We start from the raw sequence: 22477 nt of genomic DNA, 5'->3' as shown, positions 1-22477 counted from the left end.
AACAGGAAAGTGTACCCCAGACTCGCATACAAAGAGGGAGAGAGAGAGAAGTACACGCAGGTTTCTGTTACCTTGAAAATACAGATTTGCAGAAACACTACAGCTCGTGTGTGTTTATGGGGTAAGCTGTGGGTGGGTGGTATTGATGGCCACTCATATCTCCTCAGCAGAATAAAAACTATGTCATATCAAAGCTGTGCTGACAGACTGGATGTGTTCGTATAACTGAGGAGTACAATTTCTGAATATATTCTTAATTTACTGTAATTTCTATTGTATTTAAAAACCAGCCCAGAGCCTGTTCACCCACCCAAGCCCATTCTACCCTGCTCAAAACGCAAAACAATACAACTGGGTGGAAAAATGCCCGATATGACAACACTGGCTATAGATGGAGATGATGTGGGGAAGAAGATAGGGAGATGCAAGGGGAGATACTAGTTAATGTATGTGGACAGAGATGGATGCATTAACTACAGCTGCATCCGCCAAGGATGAAGACAGAAACTGACAGAAACACCCTTTGTCTTTTCCCACAAGCTCAGCTGCCTAGTTAATAATTCTTAAAATTACATCTACTCCTTTTCCCTCAGATGTGTAATTTCAAATAGATGACAATTAGAAAGCTAAATGCTAATCTACTCTTTGGCATTTAGCTAAAATGTTTAACTGCTGTAACAGTGTTGCAGAGGAGTTACAAAGTCAGACAACAGACTCAGTCATTTCCATCATACACCGATAGTTACCTAACCTGACACACCAGCTGGTTTGATACAGAGAACCATCTGGGAAGTTGTCCATTGAAATGATTTGGAAGAGGTCAGGCACTTTCAAAAAATACTTGGCAGGTAACTGGATGAAACATCTGCGCAAGCTAACTTTAACCAATCATATCAGCGAACCATATGATGTGGCAGGAATCCTGAAAGCCTTCAGGTCTTTGCTCCTCTTTCAATGAATGAATAGTCTCCATTTCTAATATAACTGATGCTATAGCAGCACCTACGCTAAACCCTTTAGGAGTCATTGTTGTTTTCAAATCGCCTCTCTTTTCAGTCGCCTCTCTTGCTGTCATCACACCTACACCACCCTGGAAGCTTCCAGTAGTTCATCAACAACTGCGCTTTAGACACAAGCGAATAGCTTGAAGCCTGGCAGGATGGATTCTCAGGTCACATGATCTTGTGTGATCTCACAAATCCAGCTGCCTCGTAAGGTCGATAGTTACCTAAAGTTTGGTAACATTAGCTACGATTAGCCACAATAACCTACAGGTCCAAATAAGGCTGTAGCAGCAAAATGACTGATTGTATTAAACTGAGCAGCAGTGTGTTTTATTTTTTATGAATTCAAACTTTCAGATGTAATAGAGGGGCACTTTCTTCTTGAGTGCACTTTTTTTCATCAAACTTCTTCAATTTTCACTTCCAATAAAAACAAGACAACACAAGATGTCTGTTACGGATGTTTACCATGATGTGTCATCCAGAAATCTCATTCAGATGTCAAAAAGAGTAAGGCATTAACCGACATGTCAGGATATCAGTCTATGTCATTATAAATCTGCAGGGCCATCAGACAGACTGAGCAGCTAATCTAAATATTACAGGGTTATGAAGTGGACACTCCCATTGCAGATGCTTGATTCAGTTAGGCCTCATTGGGATTACCCAGTAATTAGATGAGTGTGTCTCTTGTGCTCAGCAGTGTTTTCCTTCCAGCATCTTGCTAGAGACATTTTGATATTGTAGAATGTGTAGTGAGTATATGTAATATGCAGTATGTCTGGTATAAAAAATAAAAATAAGCTGAGATGTGACTCACTGGGTCTCCTGAATGGATCCGGCTACACAGTGGAAACGCTCAGGCACTGTTTTCCATTCCTTGGCCATTTTCACCATGCCGCCAGCGTCCAGCACGCCATAGCCAAACAGGTGGTTGAACTCGAGACCCACGCCGTTCCTCCGCCACTGGTGGACCTCGTCATGGAGCTGGTTCCTCTTGGAGGTCAGGACTGACAGGTGCTGCATGTCTCTCCATGTCAGGTTAGGGCTGGGATGGAAGAACAGCCGTCAGCGTACGTAGGACAGAGGAAACGGGATAAAAGAGGAGCGATGGAGGACAGACGATGTTGTAAGTTAGAAAAAACTAGGCAGGCGAGCAGGAAACAATTAAATATTTAAAGTTTAGTGCAAATAGTAAAACATTTATGATTCATGGTTTCACTTAAATTACATGCTTTCAGTGATCTTAACATCATAGCGTCTGTACTTTGAGGCAGATGGTTGCCTTTGTTTGTGTCTCTCTTGGTTATGTTGGCTGTGTGTAGCGACAGCTTTGCTCTGGCTGACTCACTGACTCCTGCCGTTGAATGATTCAAGTGTGTTTGGGCAGCAAAAAGGCCATGCGGTCGTCCTAACAGCCTTGTGGGTTATTTGCCGCCGGACAGGGTGAGAATCCGCTCCTCCCAACAGCAACATCATTATTGTGTGTGCAAAGCAAACAGTGTTTCTTTACTCAGCTCCACTAGCTGGTGTCACTTAATGGCAGGAGAATCTTGTCAGTCTTTAATGTGAGAGACGAAGCATCTGTGGGAAAGGAAAGGCTTTCCTCTGGGATTTTCAGAAGCTCTAATTCTCCAGGTTTTAGACTTGTCAGACTCGTTTAATTATGTGTGGGTGGGTTTACTTAAGTGGCATATGTTTCCAGTTATTTTCTGATCCACAAGGAACCATCTGTTCTCACAACTCACAAGGATTATAAAATAAACTCCAACTCGTACCACAGTGTTAATATGACACGATTAACAGATTTAGTTGCACACATCAATAACACAAGCTTTGGTTTCTCCATTAACCTACATACATTTTCAGGAGGTTGACATAATCAAGTACTGCCGTGCATTTCGTCATTCAGCACAGTGTCTCTGCTGCATGCATACAGGAAGTGCAGTAATAAATAAAACATAAGTGCTGAGACCAACAGTATATAAACTGTATGTTTTAACCTTGTACTGAGATATAAAGAGTGCTGATCCATATATGATTTGTGTCCTTGGCACAAGCATATAGAGTCTGCACTTTGTGGGCGACTTATGACTGTGATAAATAAGCAATTCTGTGAGAAATGGAGGAATGATTCGAGCTTTTATAGAGTTCAGACACAGAGAAAGAAAATTAGAATAAAGGATATGAGACTGGAGATTGACAGAGGAAGTCAAAGACATCAGTGCGATATAAAAGCTCAAGGTTGCACTTTGAGAGAACTAGCAGCTCGTAAATGAAAAGCATAAAAACTGTCTACTTTCAAATCGATTATCCCAATCCAATGGTTGAAAGCATGTTATTTTGAGGTTATCCCTTCTGACCAGCACTTTGTTCAGCAGAGAGGAGTAAAATAATGTAATATTCATAATATTCGCACATAATAATGTTTCATACAGACAGTCCATCTAAATAAATTATTGTAGGTATGTGGAAGGGGCAGCAGAGTACATACTTAGCCTCAAGAGCCAGAGCAAACACACCGGCTGCCTCTGGAGCTGCTGCTGATGTTCCAGAGTGACGCAGCGTGCAGTTTCCATACAGATCTGTGGTGGCCTGAAATAATCACAGGAAAGAAAACAAGAATGCGTTTTTATAACATACTGCATAAAAATTATTGGGGTCGGGAGGGGGTCTGAACATAACGTTTCACCGGTGTTATTAATATTTACATTGGGCCTTACTCAGCTGCTGATTTGAGATTTTTCAACAGAGAGGATGGCCCAATAGAGAGCAATCTCCGCCCACACACCACCAATCAACACACACATCCAACATCAACCTGCCCACGTCTCAGATTGTTGCTAGCATCGAATTCAAAATAAGCATATACAAAAAATCAGTGAAGATGATGAGGTTAAACATTAAATATATTGTCTCATCCAGGCCCCTCAATGCTAATCTCCACTTATCCACCTGATGCCATCTACTTCCTCTCCTTTCCCCATCACCTGTCTGCCCCACCCACCTACACAGCTGATCTCACTTCTCTCATCTGCTCTGCAGTTGCCTGGACTTCCCTGTTATTTAGTATGTGCTGCTTTATGTCTTGACTCTTTAGCCCCTGTGCTTACATTTCCTTCATCTGCCACCTTAAGACCTGTATCTGAAATGTGTTTTTGCCTGCCTGACTTCCCTCTATGACCTTTTGCCTGTTTATTGGAGTTTGGATTCCTGCCTGCTTCTTATTGGATTTGTTTGCTTGTGTTGGATTGCCTTCTGGTTTTGACCCTTGCATGCCTCTCTCACTCCATAAGTCATACCTCAGTTGATATTATTAAAGATCACTGAACTGCACCAGATCTGCCTCAGTCATCTGCATTTGGATCCATCCCCTGCTACCTTATAACCACCATCTGTGAAAATAAATTGCATTTGTCCTGTTTTCATGTGTATATGTCAAAACAGATTAGGAAATGATCAGATTCTGTTTTAATTATGTTTCACTCAGTGTCCCAACATTTTAGGAATCCTGGTTGTGTAGAATTGGGTATTTATGGTATATAACTGACACTGACAGAAGGGAGAATGAGAGAAAAGGGCACATTTACAAATCTGTCGGACAGCACCATGGATTTATCAATACACAGCACAGTTAGGCTACTGATATTTCAGAGTCATGGTCGGGGACATAGATTCTAACTTCAATAAACCTTAAGTCAGATAAGGGATCATTGAGTCCGGCAGACTAGACTAACATATTCAACTAAACAACCCGTTGCCCTTAATTTGCCATTAAGAAAAGTGTGCAAAGACGTGTTATGTTCATGGATTCGTTTCCACGTAGCCACCACATTGCAAAACAGATGTGGAATCAGCTCTTGCCAAACTGATGGCAAACATAACAAAATGATGCTTCCTGTTTACAGAATATTTCAGCCCTTCTTTATTTCTGAACCAGGAGCTGTCAGAATGCTCTTTATAGTTTTACTGTAGTGCAGTGTATAGTGAAGGTGGGAGACATTTATGCTCTCTGAAGAGATAAAGACATAAAAAGACCTCTCGCCTCAAAAAAAACATTAAGAGCCCTATCTTCAGCAACAAGTACAAATACATAAACCTCCCCCTTTAATAAACCCCCCAGTAATTTATTGTACAGTCCCAGAGCTACTAGCTCAGACATTTAATATAAAATTTTCTGAGAAAGCATTTTCAGCATGCCCATAATCAATATAATCCTTTTTGCTTTATGATACATTTTCAAACAAAGACAGGAAATGAGATAATTAAGAGTGCAGAGTGTACATTGGCTGAACTGTTATATAAACACATCAGCAGACAAGTTATGTTTATATTCACTGAATAATCGTTTAATTATTTAATTTGGTGCTTAATTAGAAATGATAACAGACTGACTGACTGAAATTACAAGGGAAACCCTAGGGAAGATCAGTGGCTCTGTCAACAGCCACAGGTGATTTGCATAATCACAAACACAAACACTGCTGCCTTTGTACACTGGGAAACTCTTTTCACACACAAGCATGGTATGGAATGTGTCTGTTTCCGATGTGTGCGTGCAACAATGTTAAGAACACTAACATTACCCATCAAGGTCAAGCGTCTGTCTACAGAAGGAAGGACATCATCTGTGGTACGTCAGCGTTTTTTTTCATACACGTATATGCTTTATGGTCGTCTCTTTGATTCTGGTGACTCACCCAGTCCTGTTTTTTTCAGGGAACACCCACTGGTGAAACAATTCTCCAGGTAAATGCACAAATAGCCATGAGTCAGAGTTACAGTTATAGCCCATTTGTGTATGCTAAGATTAGTTGCTAGTTTCTCACTTGTTCACATTGTTGCTTTTCTGCCCACTCAAAAAACCAAACGCATGCAGTAAAGCACTCCAGTGAGAATAAACTATGCTCTAACGGCTTCCCTTGTCAAGTCAATTTTATTTATATAGCCCTCTGTCCTTAGACCCTCAGATCAAATGAGGACAAACTCCGTCACCCTGCCCCCTCCCACCCAAACAAAAAAAAAAAAAACCCTTTCAACAGGGGCAGGAAAAGCAGCAGCGGAGAGATGGATGTTAAATAGATGTCGTATGTACAAAATGAATTCACAATTGCCCCGGTAAACAACATTTTCTAACAATAAGAACAATAAAGGAGGACCATGAGTCAGTAAAAACCTTTTCCTGTTTCTCTTATCACATCCACTATGCCTTAAATGTGGTGATCAGCACAGTAAGGCGGCTGCCCTGAGCACCTATGGCCAAATGATGCATCTGGATGTCCAGGAAGGTAATCAGAAAAGAGCCATTCCTCCACCTGAGCCTCCATATTTCACAACCAGCCAGCAATTACTGCGTAACAGCTTCTCGGGTTTGATCCCTGGTCTCATCCAATCTCCTGAAAGGCCCAGGATGCACTATCTGCTGGGTAAACTGAAAGGAAGCTATTTACAGTTCAATCTATGAATGAGGACATATCTTTACAAGATAAAACCAACAAAGACTGGGTCATATTCAAATGCTGAAAGTGCAAATACCTTCTGAAATAGGCAACTTCAGCAGAAGGGAATGTCTAAAATCGTTTGATAAACTCTTTTCGGGTATATGCATGTGCTTAAAACACACTCACAACGCCAGCCTCCGGGTTCCTCTTGCGCCCGTTGCTGAACGTGGATGCCAGGGTGGAGGAGCAGCTCTCATCGTACAGGGCGGTGCGTCCGTCATTGATGGCTGAGTTGATGGAGATCGTCCACATGCTCGAGGCATAACCGTCGCAGTTGCAGTCGTCATAGCTACCACCATCTCCTGATGCCCACACATAGATGCTGCCTTTTCCTCCGCGCCCCTAAAAAACAATCATCATGATGAAGTGAAGTGAAAATATGCCACAGCTCTGCTTATTACTAGCGGGACAGACATGGGCAAAATGAGAACAGGGGATTTCACCAAGCTGTAATCTGTCAGTGCTGTGCGAGTTTACTAATTATGTACACAATCTAACTCCAGATGATTCGAAGAATGAATCGTGAAGGTGTTTCGCTTTGGACCTGCTCTGTGCCACAAGCTGCTGAATGACTTCTATCACAACTGTGTTCACATTCAATAAACTGAAAATTGGCTCAGGCTCATGATAAGCTACTGTGTTAAAAACTGGTGGACAGGAAAACTGCTCCACACAGTACAGTCAGACAGCATCCACACAAAACACAGCATTTGAGCAAAAGGCAGTAAACATTGGAGTTCTAAGCTGCTCCACAGACTCCTGCCTACTGACTATGATTGAAGTGAATCTCTTTCCAGAGCAAAACAGACAAGCCATACAAAATGTCTGCTTTTAATTAGCACTATTCTGTGCTGGGGTTTTTTGATGCCAATCAGCTTGTTATTTTGTCATAAATAACATACATTGCTTCTGTTTGTTGTCTCCAGAAAAGTGTATTTCCGCTGAGTGAGTGAGCCATGAATGGTGCTGTTTCTTGGTCTTACTAAAGACTTGCTTGCTGCTGCATTCTTAACATGTCCAAGTTATTCTATTATTTTAGTTACAGCAGGCATGAATATAGTCAAGGCATGGAAAAATTTAGCAATTTTATGTCCATCCTGTACATCTTTTTGCAGCGGAGTGTAATGCCTCCTGTAAATTCACACACAGTAAAATGTCATCTTTGTTACTGATAGAGCGTCTTGAAACATGAAACAACTGACTGTGGCTGCACGCAGAGAGCATCCTCTTCACCCGATGCTGCACCTGTTTCTACAAAGGGCTGACCGTTTTCCCACAGAACAAAGGATCAAGTGGAGGAGGAGTAGCATGTCCTTCCCTTCACCACATTGCTCTCTATTTGAATTGTAAAGACAGCTTTGAGCATCGCTGAGCTCACCTCTGATTGTGTCCTGCACAATCCAAACAAAGTGTTTTAATTTTGCACTGCACATGGTGTTATTTATTTCCATGATCGGTGGCAATTTTTCCTTTTTTTTTGGACAGTGCACATCATGTTCAGTGTATGCAGTACCTTATATAAGTGATCATTAGAATCTAAGAGTGGTTGTTTGATTAGTTTTGTTTACATGATCAGAGATAACAGTCAGCTTTGCTCCTACTCAGCTACCCTGCCTGAGAAAGGGTCAACACACACTTGCCTGCACATGGTATATGATGATTAATGAAGCACGTAATTGGCAGTGGCACCGTTAGCATGGCAACTGTGTGTGTGCGTGTGTGTGTGTGTGTGTGTGTGTGTGTGTGTGTGCCCTTCAACCAGGAGGCCTACTTTTAAAGTCCCGTTGGCAGGCCTTGGAGAGTTTTCACCTTGTTGAAGTGTCCTTGAGCAAGACCAGAATGCCTAATCAGCTCCAAAACCCCCAAAACTCCACTCTGACGTTTTGGGTGGCTGTGGTTAATTAATAAGAACATCTTCTTCTGGAGTTGACAGTAGTGTCACACATTAGGGATGCTATGATGAATCAGCTGTCTGATTATATTCTTTGCCTCTAAACTGGTGCTTTGGAAGATCACTATCAGCATAGAGCTTGGGGTTTGGGTTAGGCCCATGGTGTGTAGACCTTTTCACCTTTGTATTTGTAGAGTTTTAATGTTCCCAAGGGGCATTTTGAGGTACAGACATGTGTTAAATGACACAAATAAATAAGACTAAGAGTCAGCCAATTAGCACAAAACACAAAATACAACTGGAGCTGATTGGAAAAATCAGAAATTTAATTTAAATATGATGGTGGTGCAAGATGAAGTCAAAGAATCACCGAAACCTCCATTCTGATGGAAGCAGATCAAACTCATTTAAACCATAAAAAAAAAAAATGAATTGATGGCAAAGATCACTAGAATTTACACCAGTGCTCTTTTGACACACTTGCTATGAAACCCTCAGCACAGCTGGTGTGATGTCGCCTTACCTTGTTGACGCCATCAGCCATAGCCTGCAGCGTGAGCTCTCGCGGTCCATCCACCGTTTTGCCATCATCAGTTGGTCCCCAGCTGGCGCTGTAGATGTCAATAACCTGGGGCATGTGACTGATGGATGATGCCTCAATGATGTCGGTCATAAAGGGTTGGTCCAACATCCTGATACCTGAAAGAGCAGCATGTCCACATGAATCTGGCTTACTGCACTCTTAGTGCTACTGGAGTGATACCTTCAACAACACCACAGAAGGGGTGTCAGCTTCATAGTAACACACAAATCCAGCAGTCAATACTAAGTTTCTACTGTGCTACTCTGAGAGCAAATTTCAAGAAAAATCAACATGAAACAGAAACATGGAGCTGTTTGGATTAATGCTGTGATCTTGTTGCTATGTGGATTCTAACTGACCTCTGCTGTAAGTTGAAGAAGTTCTATTACAGCATTATATATATTATATATATACCATTTAAATATGTTTCAATATCACGCAATGTGGTACTGTTCTTCCACAAATACCTATAATTATACGTGATGCACACAGTATTTCACCTGAATCAACCTCATCATACTTTCGATCCTTTCATCACACCATTATCAGAACTGTAATTTGCCAACGTCGCTGTCTGCTCATTGTTATTCCTCTCATTGTACAAACTAGAGCTTTAATATGGCACACACCTGCCACCTTGGAGTTGTAGGCGACTCCCACGCCGCAGATGTTGTTGTTGGCTGCTGCAGACACCTCTCCAGCACACCGTGTGCCGTGACTGGTGACAGCGAAAAGCAGAGAGTATTTTTTAAGAGGATTTGCATGAATTTACATGCATTTAAAAAGGACATACTGTGAATTAAATTTGAGATAAGATTCCCCAGATTAGATGCCAGTCATGTTTTTGCTGACTTTGTGTCTGACTAGAATGAGGCCCAATTGTTAATAGAAAAGGTTTAGCATTTCTGCTGCCATAAATCAATTAAAATTAGCATAAACACTGTAATTCTGTGACCTGAAGAACATGAGCTCATAGAGAGGCAACATCCGTTTATCCGTTGTGAGGCTGACTGAATATGTTTGCACATATCAGTGTTATGTGTGCACCATGTGATGTGTGTCTATCTCTCCATCCCTCCGCTCCCCACAGGGACACTGCAGAGAGTCAACCCCTCTCTCCCAGCATGCTTTGCTACAGACAGGCAGCTATTTATAACAACCAGCTGATTAGCCAGCAAGTTGTGCCCGACAGTCAGCAACTGCTACACTGGCAAACCCAAATACTCCCTCCTCACTCCCACACACACACACACACAATCACACACACACACACACACATACAGCTGAGCAGATGGAGGCACGGTGGAGGAGGAGAGGCGGAGAAAGAATATATTTCTCTTTGTTCGTCTCCTCGACATGTGTTGCGGTGGCAGTAGATCACCCCCTGTGATTGGGAGATGGGTGAGCAGATAAGGCGCTATCAGACAGAAGGTCGTCACCGTGAACACTGCGACCCTGAGAGTAGACTGGACCTGAGATAGTCGTCCTTTATCTACTTTATCTCCTCCAAGTGAGGAGGTAAAAATAGGCATCGTGTTTTCTATTATGTTGTGTTGGACAACAGCTCTGTTTATACTGCACCATTATGTCTTAATGGAACTATGTGGAGAGAAAATCAATAGAGGGAGCTGCCAGACTCCAGGGAGAGCACACACGTGCACACACAAAAAAAAAAACACGGCGAGTATGTGTATATATAAACAGGGGTCGGCTGGGCGAGCTTTACCTGTTGAACCAGTCGTCTGTGTAGCGTGGAAATGGGAACGGGTCATTGCTGCTGAAGTCGTAGCTGGCATCGGCATTCTGAAAGGACCAAATGGATGCATTTATAAAAACAACAACATCAAGGCAGAAAAACCGAAGGAGAGAAAGCAGAGCGTTTCATGGTGAAGCGCTGACCTTATCACTGCCTGCTCTGTCATGTGGATGCACCAGTAGGGAGTGACTTTGAGGTTTTCTCAAAGATGGCTTGGCTAATGTTAAATCCTGATGGTTATAGGATATTAATCCAGTTATAATTAATACAGTTTAATGGAATATACAATTCTTGCAAAGAGTTAGACAGGTAGAGTAATGCCTCGTTTCTGCACAGCAAATATGAAGCTACAGCCAGCCCCTTGTCTCCTGCCTTTAGCTTAGCTTACTTTAGCTTAGCTTAGCTTAATTTAGCTCATCTTAGTTTAGTTTAAAGATGGGAAACAGGAAGAGGCTTACCTCTAAATCATATTTGTTTAATCCAAAGTAAAGTGTAATAAGAATGTTTCGAAATGAGAAACTGTGGTTACTATTTCTTCTAAAAAACATCCAGAAACCAAGACATATTATCCCACATGAAAAACCACAACTTGTCATTTTCCATATCGGGTGTGGTATGATTAAACAAGTAAGATATAACCTAGTAATTAGTGAACTTTAAATGTGCTGGTAGGCTTCCAGATTAGCAGTTTCCACCTTTTTCCAGTCTTTATGCTAAGCTAATCTAACTTGGCTGCTAGCTGTATCGTCATATTTACCATACAGACATGAGACTGGTATCAATCTCTTCCTACAACTCCAAGCTAGAGAGTGAATACGTGCATTTCTAAAAATGTCAAACTGTTGCTTTAATACAACAGACTAAATGAAGGTTGTACTGTTCAGTGTTTGTTGAAATAGTTTTATAGAAGTTGTCAAACTCAAGTCTTAATCTAACTACAAATCTTTACTCTGTGGTAATACTCTAATAATGTGTGGTCACAGCGGGGATTTCAAGCTGAGAAAATAATGGCCCAATCACTGCCAGCATTTAATTCCACTTTGCCAAAAGTAATAAGATCAGAACGAACAGCAGCGGAAAAGCGGGAGAAAAAAGACGCAGGAGACACATCTGCCAGCGAGACATTAACAATTATCAGAGGGACACACACACAGAGTAAGATTTAACAGACATCCTTGAGAAAGTCTTTTGCTTATTGCTCTTTCTGTGACATACTTTCAAAGCTCATTCAGGCTGTTGCAGCCTGCTGTGATCTCTCCTTCACCTGGCACTCATGTTACGTGTAATTGTTTTGCTCTGTGTGCCCAGTAACAGGTGCTTTGTTTGGTCATGAGAAGCCACAGCCGTGTTCATTAGCCATAGAGCCAAACACATCATATCAATCTTGGGACTGTTTCCACGCTCGGACCTGACGGCTCCACTGGCTGGCATTTAGAGGAGGTGACTCAGCTGGCGAGAAAGCAAAGACAAAGGAAAAGCTTACTGACCCAATGGAGAAACACTGTAATTATGACGATGTGGAGCAGGTAACTAGAGGGAAGCAGAAAAGCTGAGGGTGGCTGGGGTTGCACGTTGAAGTGTCCGTAGAGAGAGGTTCATACCTCTGTAATAATGATGATAAATAAAAGGTTGAACGACATTTAAGCTTCTCTCATGTGTGATTACTCCCTGCTTTTCTTCTTCTCTCTTTGTCTCTTTCTCTCTCTGTAAGATACGCAGATGTCAAAGGAACAATAAAGAACTGAGACATTTTATCAGGTGGCACAACATCAGCAGCGAAAACTGGTTAAAAATGGAGAACGTCTAAGCATTGTCTTGAAAATTGTGTTCATTATTCACATAAGAACATTGTGATGAGAGAACATGCTGCTCCCAAACAGGTTTTGTGCTCACGTCAGGAACAGGAGTGCGTGCTTTTTTTTTTTTTTTTTTCTTTTCTTTCATTAAATGGAGTGAAAGTGCTGAGCCCCGGTAATAAATGACACAGGGGCATGTCCATGAATCACTTGCTGTGCTTCTCAAGCTCATATCTTCTGCTATCAATCAGACTCTGCTCTTCCTCTGGTGTCCTGTGATCAACCGGGGTCAGAATAATGGATTGTGCCTCGTTTCAGCCACCTCACCTTTCCCCAGCAACCCTCTTCTGCTCTCCGTCCTTTGAGCGAATGGTACTTGAGAGAGCCATGACTCAGTGCTAGTGGAGGCCAGTATGGCCTGTTCTTTCAGATTCAGATACAAGTAAAATAAAAAGGGTTTTGTTGCTGTTGTTTTTTGCATTGGTGGAAAGTAACTAAGTTTCCTAATTTTCCTAATTTCCTACATTACTGTACCAAAGTGCAATTTTGAATTCTTGTTCTTGACTTGAATATTTCCATTTTCCTCCTCATTCTACTTCTAATCCATCACATTTCAGAGGTAAAGGTTGATCTGCAGATGACATAAGTGGTTCCCAACTTTTGTGGATTGTGGCTCTTATATAAAAAGCAGTTTGTAGTCAGAATTCCTTTTCTTCCATTTCTGCAGTTAGCACCATTTGGAGGATCATACTCAAAGCTAGCTCCACTTCTACCAGGTACAACATTTAAATGTGACTTACACATCAATCCATCTGTATTGACAGTCTAAGGAAGTCATATTTGATAATAATTCAGTCACAGGAGGTACTTCGCTGCAGAAAAAATGTGTTTACCTTTGATACTTAAAAGTACATTTTGCAGATAATTCTCTTCTTTTAGTTAAAGTTCCTCTCCTGGCATTGATTAAATCCCTCAAAACTCATCTCTGTTAGTCTGAATTACACATTTTTAAGGGTTTTTTCAAACTTTACGCAAAAAAAATCCTTTCATGCCTTAAAATTCATGCCCTTGTGCTGCCTTCTTATGAAATAGCTACTGCATGCTACACAATGGCAAGCTGTATTACAGGAGTAATTCAGCCATAGATGTTCAAACATGGAACTGATTCTGAAGAGGAAGAGGAACAAATTGTACAACACAATGCAATGCATCAGAATGGTAATGTGTTTTATGTATTTCTCTCTACAATGTTAGAAACACAAGATAGGAATATAACAAGAGTCTTTGGCTTGATTATGTTGTCATGAACTGGAAAGACCCGCCCCTGCAAGTTAATGGGATTGGTTTCTCTCGTATGTGACGGATCAAACTGTCTGAATCCATATTTTTCAGTCTGTCTTTGGTATGCTCAGATATGATGTTGATTACGCTCTAAAGTGATTTCCTGTAGAGCGTGTTGTTCAGTAGGATTCTGAAGTTGAACTCAGAACTTTAACTTTTTTTACATTATTGTTTTCATTATTAAGTTTTTCATTTTGTTTGTTTTGCTCCTGAATTATATGCTGATAACGAAGGCATATAAGCACGGATGAAACATCCTCATGTATCTCTCTTAGTGCCCTCTATCATGTTATCGTGGCTGCATGCAGTGGTCCATTTGGTGCTGATTAAGTAATCCATACTCTAGCTCTATCTATAATCTACAGATGATTGCTGTGTAATGCAACTTTTGCCTGAAAGTCCTTGGTAAGACGTTTTAAAGTAAAAGTCCTATGAAAGAAACTGTAACACTAACAAAGGGGCCAAGCCAACTTTAAAAACCTTCCATTAAAGACAGCTTCTGTCAATCTGTAGATCTCCTCTTGAACATACGGTCGTGAATTTCATTATAAACCGTTTACATCACAGCACACGATGAGCAGCCAGCAATATACATCTCTCAGAATCTCTACAAGCTAAGTTTCTAGACTCTTAAATCAATGCTCTTACTCCTCCAGGGTGCACTGAGGGAGAGTCACACAAAATAACGCACCTCAACTCTGTTCTCACATCTTTTGAGAGAGAAACAAAAATGGTCATCCACTGATTGATGCTGCCATCACTCAGAAATCCTCCAAGTATTTCAGAAGACAAACACAAAACATATTGATGTATTGATCAGATTCTGGCAAGTGTGGAGATGCAAAGATTAACAGTACACTCACAGCAACTCAACATCACAACTGTCTTATTAAGGAATCCAAACAATTTTTCCTCCTTTTTATTTGCATCAGTGATGTTAAACACCGTTAAAGGTAAGAGATAAACAAAACAGTATCTGCTATTTTATCACTTAGTAGTACAACAGTAGATATGTAGAAATGATTTGCTTTATGAGAAAATCATTTAAAGTGCTATTGGCATTTGCAGATAAATATGCCATGAAATTGAGCCGTCAAGTAAGAAATTTGTCATCTCAGGACACACACGATCTCATCATTAATTCACCATATCAAAATGTATCGTATGAGCTGTTAAAGTATGACCATCACACTAAACTGAACAACAAGAGCCATACAATCCAAACGCCCTTGCATAAAAAATTGGTTGTCAAAAGCAGACGCACACACACACACACACACACACACACACACACACACACACACACACACACACACACAGATGAACTGCACAATACATTTTATTTTCATTCTTTATCTATTTTTTTATTCAGCTGATAGTAGGAGTTCTTTGTGGCTCTGCGAAACACCATTACAACGGTTAGAAAACAGGATTACGTACGCAGTGTTTTTCTCTCAAGCGTGCGCTCACACAAACACACACTTTAGATCTATGCACTGCATGATCCATCAATCCACTGGAGTGTGCTCCTGCATCACCCCAGCTGAGACTGAGTGTTATTTTTGTGCCGAGGCTCATCGCTGTTCACAGGCAAGGAACATGCAAAGGCAGACAAACAGTGTGGTAAGTGTACATGCACATGTACACAGGAAAAAAAAAAACACTCATGCAAGCCACATTTAAAAGGATCACAGTGTGTGCATGAGCTGAGGCAGAAAGGCAAAACAGAGAGCAAACCAGACGGGTGTAGTCTTCAATATCTTGTTGCAACAACATATTAACAAACGTGAGATAAGTACGCGGCCTGCTGGGATTTCTCCATAAAAGAACTGTAAAAAGTGGGTGTTTTGAGGCCAACAAAGCAGCAGGACTCACTCTTTCACAACACCTCAGCTTCTTTGGAAGGTTTGCATTCGTACAACCTTGGATTCAAGACAACGGCATAATGCAGTCACGCTGACAGAGCTGCAAACTTAATAGTCAAACGAAGCCTTCTGCATTTTCTTGTTCCATTTAGCAATCCCTCTTGTCCTTTAAGGTTTTATCAGTATTCTGGAGATAGAGCATCACATTATGCAGCGCCAACTACCCTGGCATTATCTCTGCTTGTGACAGATCGGCCTGCCATTGTGCCTGCAACAGTGCAGTGTGCATTAACATTAAACAGCTTGGCTGGCCGTCTGCCTGTCTCTGCGTCCTACAGGAATACAAGGAGACTCGGCAGCCATGAAGGCAACTTGGAAAGCACCTGTCACTGCCAATGGCATGCCACACAAAACCTGTGAAATCCACCACCTGAGCCCCTGCTTCAGTTAATGGCAGCACTTCAAAGAAATGAAGGAAAGTATGAAATTCAATAAGCTGAGGTACTCACATAATTTGATGCCAGGTCTGGATGCAGATAGTCGATACCTGCAATGTGATTTTGACATTAGTCATTGGATAATTAAGCATGCGAGGGAGTGCTTTACAGAAAATAGCATGACCTCAAGTGTCTTTTTGTTATTACACCACATTTAGTTTTGTTCTTAATGACACAGCATTATCAATGAATAATTTAATTCTGACAAAAACAAACAAACAGCAACAGATGTGACCGGGTGCTGAAACAAATTTGTCGATTAATTCCAGCTTCTCAATTGTGATGATTTGCTATTTTTCTCTGGTTATACCATAAAATGAAGATTTCCGGGTTTTAAACTGGAAATCTGAGCATGTCACCTCGGGCTGTGTGAGGTTAGACTGCAGTATATCATAGACGTATCGAGTGGCATTAAGAAGTCAAACTTGCCATCCAATTTCTTTCTATAATATTGTATGCGTTGATTTTTAGTAGTTACCAATTTATACACCTCATTCCTACACAACACCACCAATAACTTTCCTGTTACTAGTTGCTGCTGTGCACATTTAAGCTGCCTACAGTCCTGTCCTCCAGACAGGAAGTAGCCAAAGGCCTTTCATTCACATCTGTGTCACATCTGGCTACAACTCTTTGACATTTTAGCAGCGATACAGTAACACTGATTCTTCAGAACAAAAGCTGACAAAGCATGCAATAAAAAGCATTCTTGTTAACTAGATATCTGGTGATTTTCACTTCTGAAGCATACAGAAAGGATTAAAAGGTTCTTTATTAGAGAATATTCCTGGAAATTGGGAAGTTTTGTAGACACATGGTTTTCACTGCACACTGATATGTAACCTTTGGAAAACTTGGTCTCCAAATTTGAATTTAGTGAGTCTCATTAAACACAGAAAGACAAATCAATCTGAACCAGCACATATCATTTTTAATAAATTATACACTAACATACTTATTCTGGAAAGTGATCTTTTATCCCCATTAATCGTATTGTTTATTAAACAGATACACACACACACACACACACACAAAGTCATTAATTAAATCAGCCTGATGAATATATGTAGGTATAATTGAGTGCTTTCAGACACCACAAATGGGTAAGAAACAGCAGCACTTTACACTCACCATCGTCCATGATTGCGATTGTAACTCCTTTGCCCGTGTAGCCCAGTTGCCAAGCTTCAGCCACATTAAGATCCAGCCCAGGGGTCCCGTCTGCCTGGCCTGTGTTTATCTAAACACTCAGACAACATGGAGAACATCCATGACTCATGGCACCCAGGTGAGCCAGCATTAGAAAACCAGCCGACATGGCGGATTTGCTTGTGTATATGTGAAGGGAAGGCTGCTTGAGGGTGGGAGCGTGAAGGTGAGAAGAAGGGGAAGTAAATGTCAGCGATACGGCACACTCATCCCACGCGGCAGATGAATGACGGCAAGCTCGCCACGGTATAAAAGTCACGGTTGCCAGTTAGGGTAAACAAGAGGGGAGGAAACTAGGCGGCATGAATGCGGTGATGAGATGGCACGGGCAGTATTGGCCAGGCTAATTACAGAATGAATAACAACGTTGATTCAGAAAGTAGTGGGGAATATGCCTGGCCTCTGAGTAATTAAGGTGGAAGAATGTGGGTTGGTTCTAAAGGTCAGGCAGCATGCAGACAGCTGCTTGGCTGATTACTCACCAGATACCACTGTTTGGTGAATAGAGGGTCACTCATGTTGACTTCAATATCATTGATATTTCTGTAGCCTCGCTTCTGACGACTGAAACCCTCCTGCTCAAAGACGTTCTTCACCTGTGGACAAAAACAAAAAAATACCAGGTTATGATAGGCGTAAAGTCTGCATTGATCTCACAAAATATTTAAGAAAGGGACCGAACAAAGAGCAAAATGAAATCCAGGTGCACAACAGCGCAAAATAGGTTTTCTTGAGACGGCTGAGATGTAGGCTTGTGCTGCCCTGCGCACAGGAAATCAGCAAACCCAGCTGTGTTCATCTGTAGCATGAAGGCAGAGCATCATGTAAATCAAAAGGGCTATTCTTTTTCTCCCTAATCAGAGGGGCTGCAGCTGGAGCCAAGGCTTCCAAACTCACCTGCCACACAAGAGTTTTTTTTTTCTCCTCTCGGTCCATTTTCAACAAAAAGCCACAGCAATTACACTCGCAAATATGTATGTATTTCTTTGAATCATCAAAGACAAAGATGAGCAGCTGTGTTTTGGATTACAAATGCTCACTGAAAGCTGCCACGATGCCGTTTATCAAGCAGATAACATAGGACAGAGCATACAAATGATGGGGATTAATGTCTTCAGCCAAATTCTGGTGCTTGATTAGCTGGTGGCTGCCATTAAAATGACTGTGTGTCTTTGACAATGATGTTGTATTTTCATTTCTGTTCCATTCAGAAACAAAGCCACAAAGCAAACAGTCTTTCACCGCCTTCATCTCCGTCCGCAGTTGCGAGAACAACAGCAAGGTTTTGCTGTGAGGTTTCATCAAACCGGCACCTTCATATGTGGAAAAAACTGCAGAGGTTAAGGAGAGGTAAAGGAAGGACGGGTCGTTTAATCTATTACAGTACTCAAACCAAGCCTGAAGTGAAGCTCTCAATTTGAAATGTATTACCAACAATCATGCTTGTCATCAAGCTCTCAAGGACAATGACAGCATTTGAAAGGGTTATAGGCCCTTTTGTCTCTCTCTGTCTCTTCGTGTGTGTTTAGGTGTCCTGGAAATACTGGAAACTGGACATTTTTTAATTCTATTTTTATGCCTATAGTGGTGCTCATAATAATTATATATATATATACATTACTGATAGTTTCAAAGCTACATTTTTGGAAATGGGTCCCACTAAATGTTCCTCTTGTGTTTACCCTTAGCAAATTCACTGTAGTGTGAACAGGCTTTGTCCATTGTGTTTACCACCACAGATAAGAGGGCAGAGCAGCACTTAAGATGGCCTTTTAAAATGGCCAAAGCCTATTCATCCAGACCTTTCCTTTATGGCATACTCTACGCAATCAGGAGGCACACACACTGTAAATCAATACGTCAGTAAGTCCTTTAAATGGCAAGTCAGTCCTGAAAAAAATCAATCACAATATTTGCATATTTATCTTTTGTCTTTGAGGATTTCAAAATGGTCATGTTACCAATGTTACCAATTTTTTTTTTTTCTTCATTTTGATTTGGCCTTTGCGCTACGTCACATCATTTCCTTCACATTCAGAGGGAAACCACCAGCACTTTCTACAATTTCCCTTTCACCCCCTCCAATCCATCATCAATTTATGCCATCACTTGGCAGGAGAGCTGGTATTTCCCTTGAGACAGCATGTCATACTGCCCACTCACCACATCAAACGGTGCCCATGCAGCACCATCACTCTCTGCCTTTGCCCACTGCCTGCTCACAACGCTTCAGTTCACTTCAAATCAAAGAGCTGCGCTGTCTCTCTCCTTTCTCCTCATCCTCATTTCCCTCCGGGCTTTCCCAGGCATGTGTCTTTCAGGGTCAAAGGATGCTGCTCATTCACAAAAGATTTATTCAGATTTCTGTTTTTTATTTGTTTACCTCACGGGCCGCTTCCCAGGATGCCTTAAATTGATTTGGAATGTATTTGTCTTACATAACAAACACAGGAGACAAAAACAATGAATGGATGGATTGATAGGGTGAAGGCACGGATGTGTAGATGAATAGACATCTCATCTGAAATCACTGTAAGACGTGAGATGTAAAAGGACAAGAGAAGACCAGGATAAGGAAGCATAGAGAAGGAATACAAGGAAACGATAGCGGGTGAGTCAGAAGTGGGTCAACATGCTCCACTAATAGAGTCCAACAAAGGACGGGGCTCTTGGGACTCTAAGAAATCCATCCAACACACTCTACTGTACATTCAGTGCCACTACTCAATTAGACATGAGTTTAACTATGTTAAATGAGTGTGCAATGACTCATTTAAACTTGAAAAAAATCATTTAACAGACTACTTAAACCTTTAAAATAATATTTTGTTGTCCTACTACTTCATTTCCTTTTTGAACTGCAGCTGTAAAACTTTGATATGCCCACCGTGCTGCCTTGAAAGATGGCAGGAAGACACTTCAGAATGATAAACAGGCAACATTAAATCAGACTAGCTGACCCCATCCATTCCAGAGATTCACAGAAATCAATAACTGCAGTGTCGCATATGAGCATGTCAAGCATCTGATTAAAACCCAGCATCTGGAACATAGACCTGCCCATGTCCTTGCTGTCTCACTTCCATTAGCTGCATTAGCTCGGTGGAGTGGCTCGCATTTATTTTCATTAGCACCTCTCACAACCGCAATTAGAGAGGTTAGTTGATTGTCTGCAGCAGGACCTCCACTTTCACCGCCTTCAACAGTGGACGGAGCTAAACAGCCAGAGCTCAGCACACAGACAAACTGGTTGATTTAGATAAGAGCTTGAAGACACAGCAGCTCTTTGTGCTTCAGATTATGAAGTCGAGCTGAAATAATTTGTCAATTGGCTGGCTGGTTCCAGCATCTCCAATGTGAGAATTTTAAATTAACCTAAACTGAATATCTTTGGGTTTTGGACTGTTGGTCAGAAAGAGAAAAGTAATTAGAGCGCATCACCTTGAGCTCTGGGAAATTGTGATGGACATTTGTGTTAATATTTTCTGACCTTGTAGTCCAAATGATTTGTGGCTAATTGAGAAAATAATCAGCAGATTAGTTTTTAATGAAAATATTCCAAAGGTGCAGCCCTATTATGCTGATAGGGTAACAAATTGTATGCAGGTACTCATTAAAAATGTTCATCACTCATTATCACTCCATCCACACACAGAAAATATATATTAGCAAACATATTATGACAGTTTATAACTCAAATGTCACTGCACTTGAAATATAAATATAAGTTGACAATGGAAAAGCATATTGTGAATGTGTGAATTTCCCCCCATTGTGGGATAAATAAAGTCTATCTTATCTTATTAGCATAGTAAAACATAACTCATGTTATTTTAATTTAAAATCATTCTTTTATTTGCAATGCAGTGAAGTACCACTGCGACACCTACAGCAAGACTTACTTCATTATCACGTGTCCAATCAAAAAACTTCACAAGAAGGCATTTAAACATAAATAGTGATGGAAAATAATAAGGAAACACATGAAAAAAACACAACTATCACTGAAAGCAAAGCCTAGCAGCATTTAACAGACTTTGGAGTTGCTTTGTGATAAATACACAGTTGCTTTTTTCGACAGATTAGACAGAAAGAAAGTCAGAACGCAGCAAGGGCCTTTGATGCAGCTTATGAAACTAATACAGTATGTCCACAGTGTATCTGTAGGTACCAGACCTTGCCTCGCTTTAAGCATATTTATCTCAACGACCAGCAACAAACAGCTTCTGTCCTTTTATTCCATATATCAACTACAGCTTTATAGCATAAAATGTACTTATTATTATCCAGGTTTCAGAGATTTTATGTTTTCCACAATGTAATTTTAATTGTTCGGCTGGTGAATGAAAACAGTCCTTTATTATCATTGTGGAAGCCTGGAGGAGTGATTTCCTGTTGATTACTGCTGGCAATATATCAGTCACTGTTCGACCTGACAGCTGTTATTATGAATGTGGAAATCATAAGACAGTGACTGGGGATCAGTGCTCCTGACTCTGCACTCAGAATGTCATTATTGTGCATGAAAGAAGAACATAATGTTTTCTTTTTGCTGTTACATTTTGTGAATATTTAATATTATACTATAATGCTATTGACTAATATGTGTTTTCTCATGATGTTGTCTTCTTTTTATAAGTTCTGCATTCATCTACTGGTTTTTGATGTCTGTCCTAGTTGAGCTGCTTCCTTTATACCTTTGTTGTTTTCAAGATTCTGACTTTTGCAAACCGTGTGCATCCAGCTTTTTGACTGAAATCTTAAAGCCCTGATTTTGCACTGCATGAATACTCCTCTCAAAATAACCATTGTCATGCAAAGTGAAAGGGGAGCCATGCCACTCGATGCACATGCGTACAGGAAACACACAGTGGGCTTTTCTCACTGTGCATCTCCGTGTTTATGCTTACCCTGCGGTCTTTTTGGAGCCTCCATCTGCTGTGGGCACTGCGTTTGCTCCGCCTCTTTGAAGTGTCCTGAGGATAGAAGTGAAAGAGCCCCTCTCCAAAGGGAAGCTGGGTAAAAAAAAAAAAA

General features: G+C 41.0%; 1 protein-coding gene across 1 annotated transcript in view; it reads right to left on the bottom strand.

The window, feature by feature from the left end:
- pcsk2 (proprotein convertase subtilisin/kexin type 2) overlaps positions 1-22477 on the bottom strand; it is a 28854-nt gene that overhangs the window by 3995 nt on the left and 2382 nt on the right. Inside the window, exons 2-11 of the mRNA XM_076742353.1 lie at positions 22354-22458; positions 17926-18039; positions 17366-17474; positions 16247-16284; positions 10706-10782; positions 9609-9697; positions 8920-9095; positions 6632-6847; positions 3499-3599; positions 1825-2052 (exon numbers count right to left, since the gene is read on the bottom strand). Of these exons, the coding sequence (XP_076598468.1) occupies positions 1825-2052; positions 3499-3599; positions 6632-6847; positions 8920-9095; positions 9609-9697; positions 10706-10782; positions 16247-16284; positions 17366-17474; positions 17926-18039; positions 22354-22458 (1253 nt within the window). The remainder of the gene's footprint in view (positions 1-1824; positions 2053-3498; positions 3600-6631; positions 6848-8919; positions 9096-9608; positions 9698-10705; positions 10783-16246; positions 16285-17365; positions 17475-17925; positions 18040-22353; positions 22459-22477) is intronic.

Source organism: Chaetodon auriga, chromosome 11 (genome assembly GCF_051107435.1).
Source record: "Chaetodon auriga isolate fChaAug3 chromosome 11, fChaAug3.hap1, whole genome shotgun sequence".
NCBI lineage: Eukaryota > Metazoa > Chordata > Actinopteri > Chaetodontiformes > Chaetodontidae > Chaetodon > Chaetodon auriga.
The sequence above is the reverse complement of the archived record's forward strand: the minus strand, read 5'-3'. Positions and strand labels throughout refer to the sequence as shown.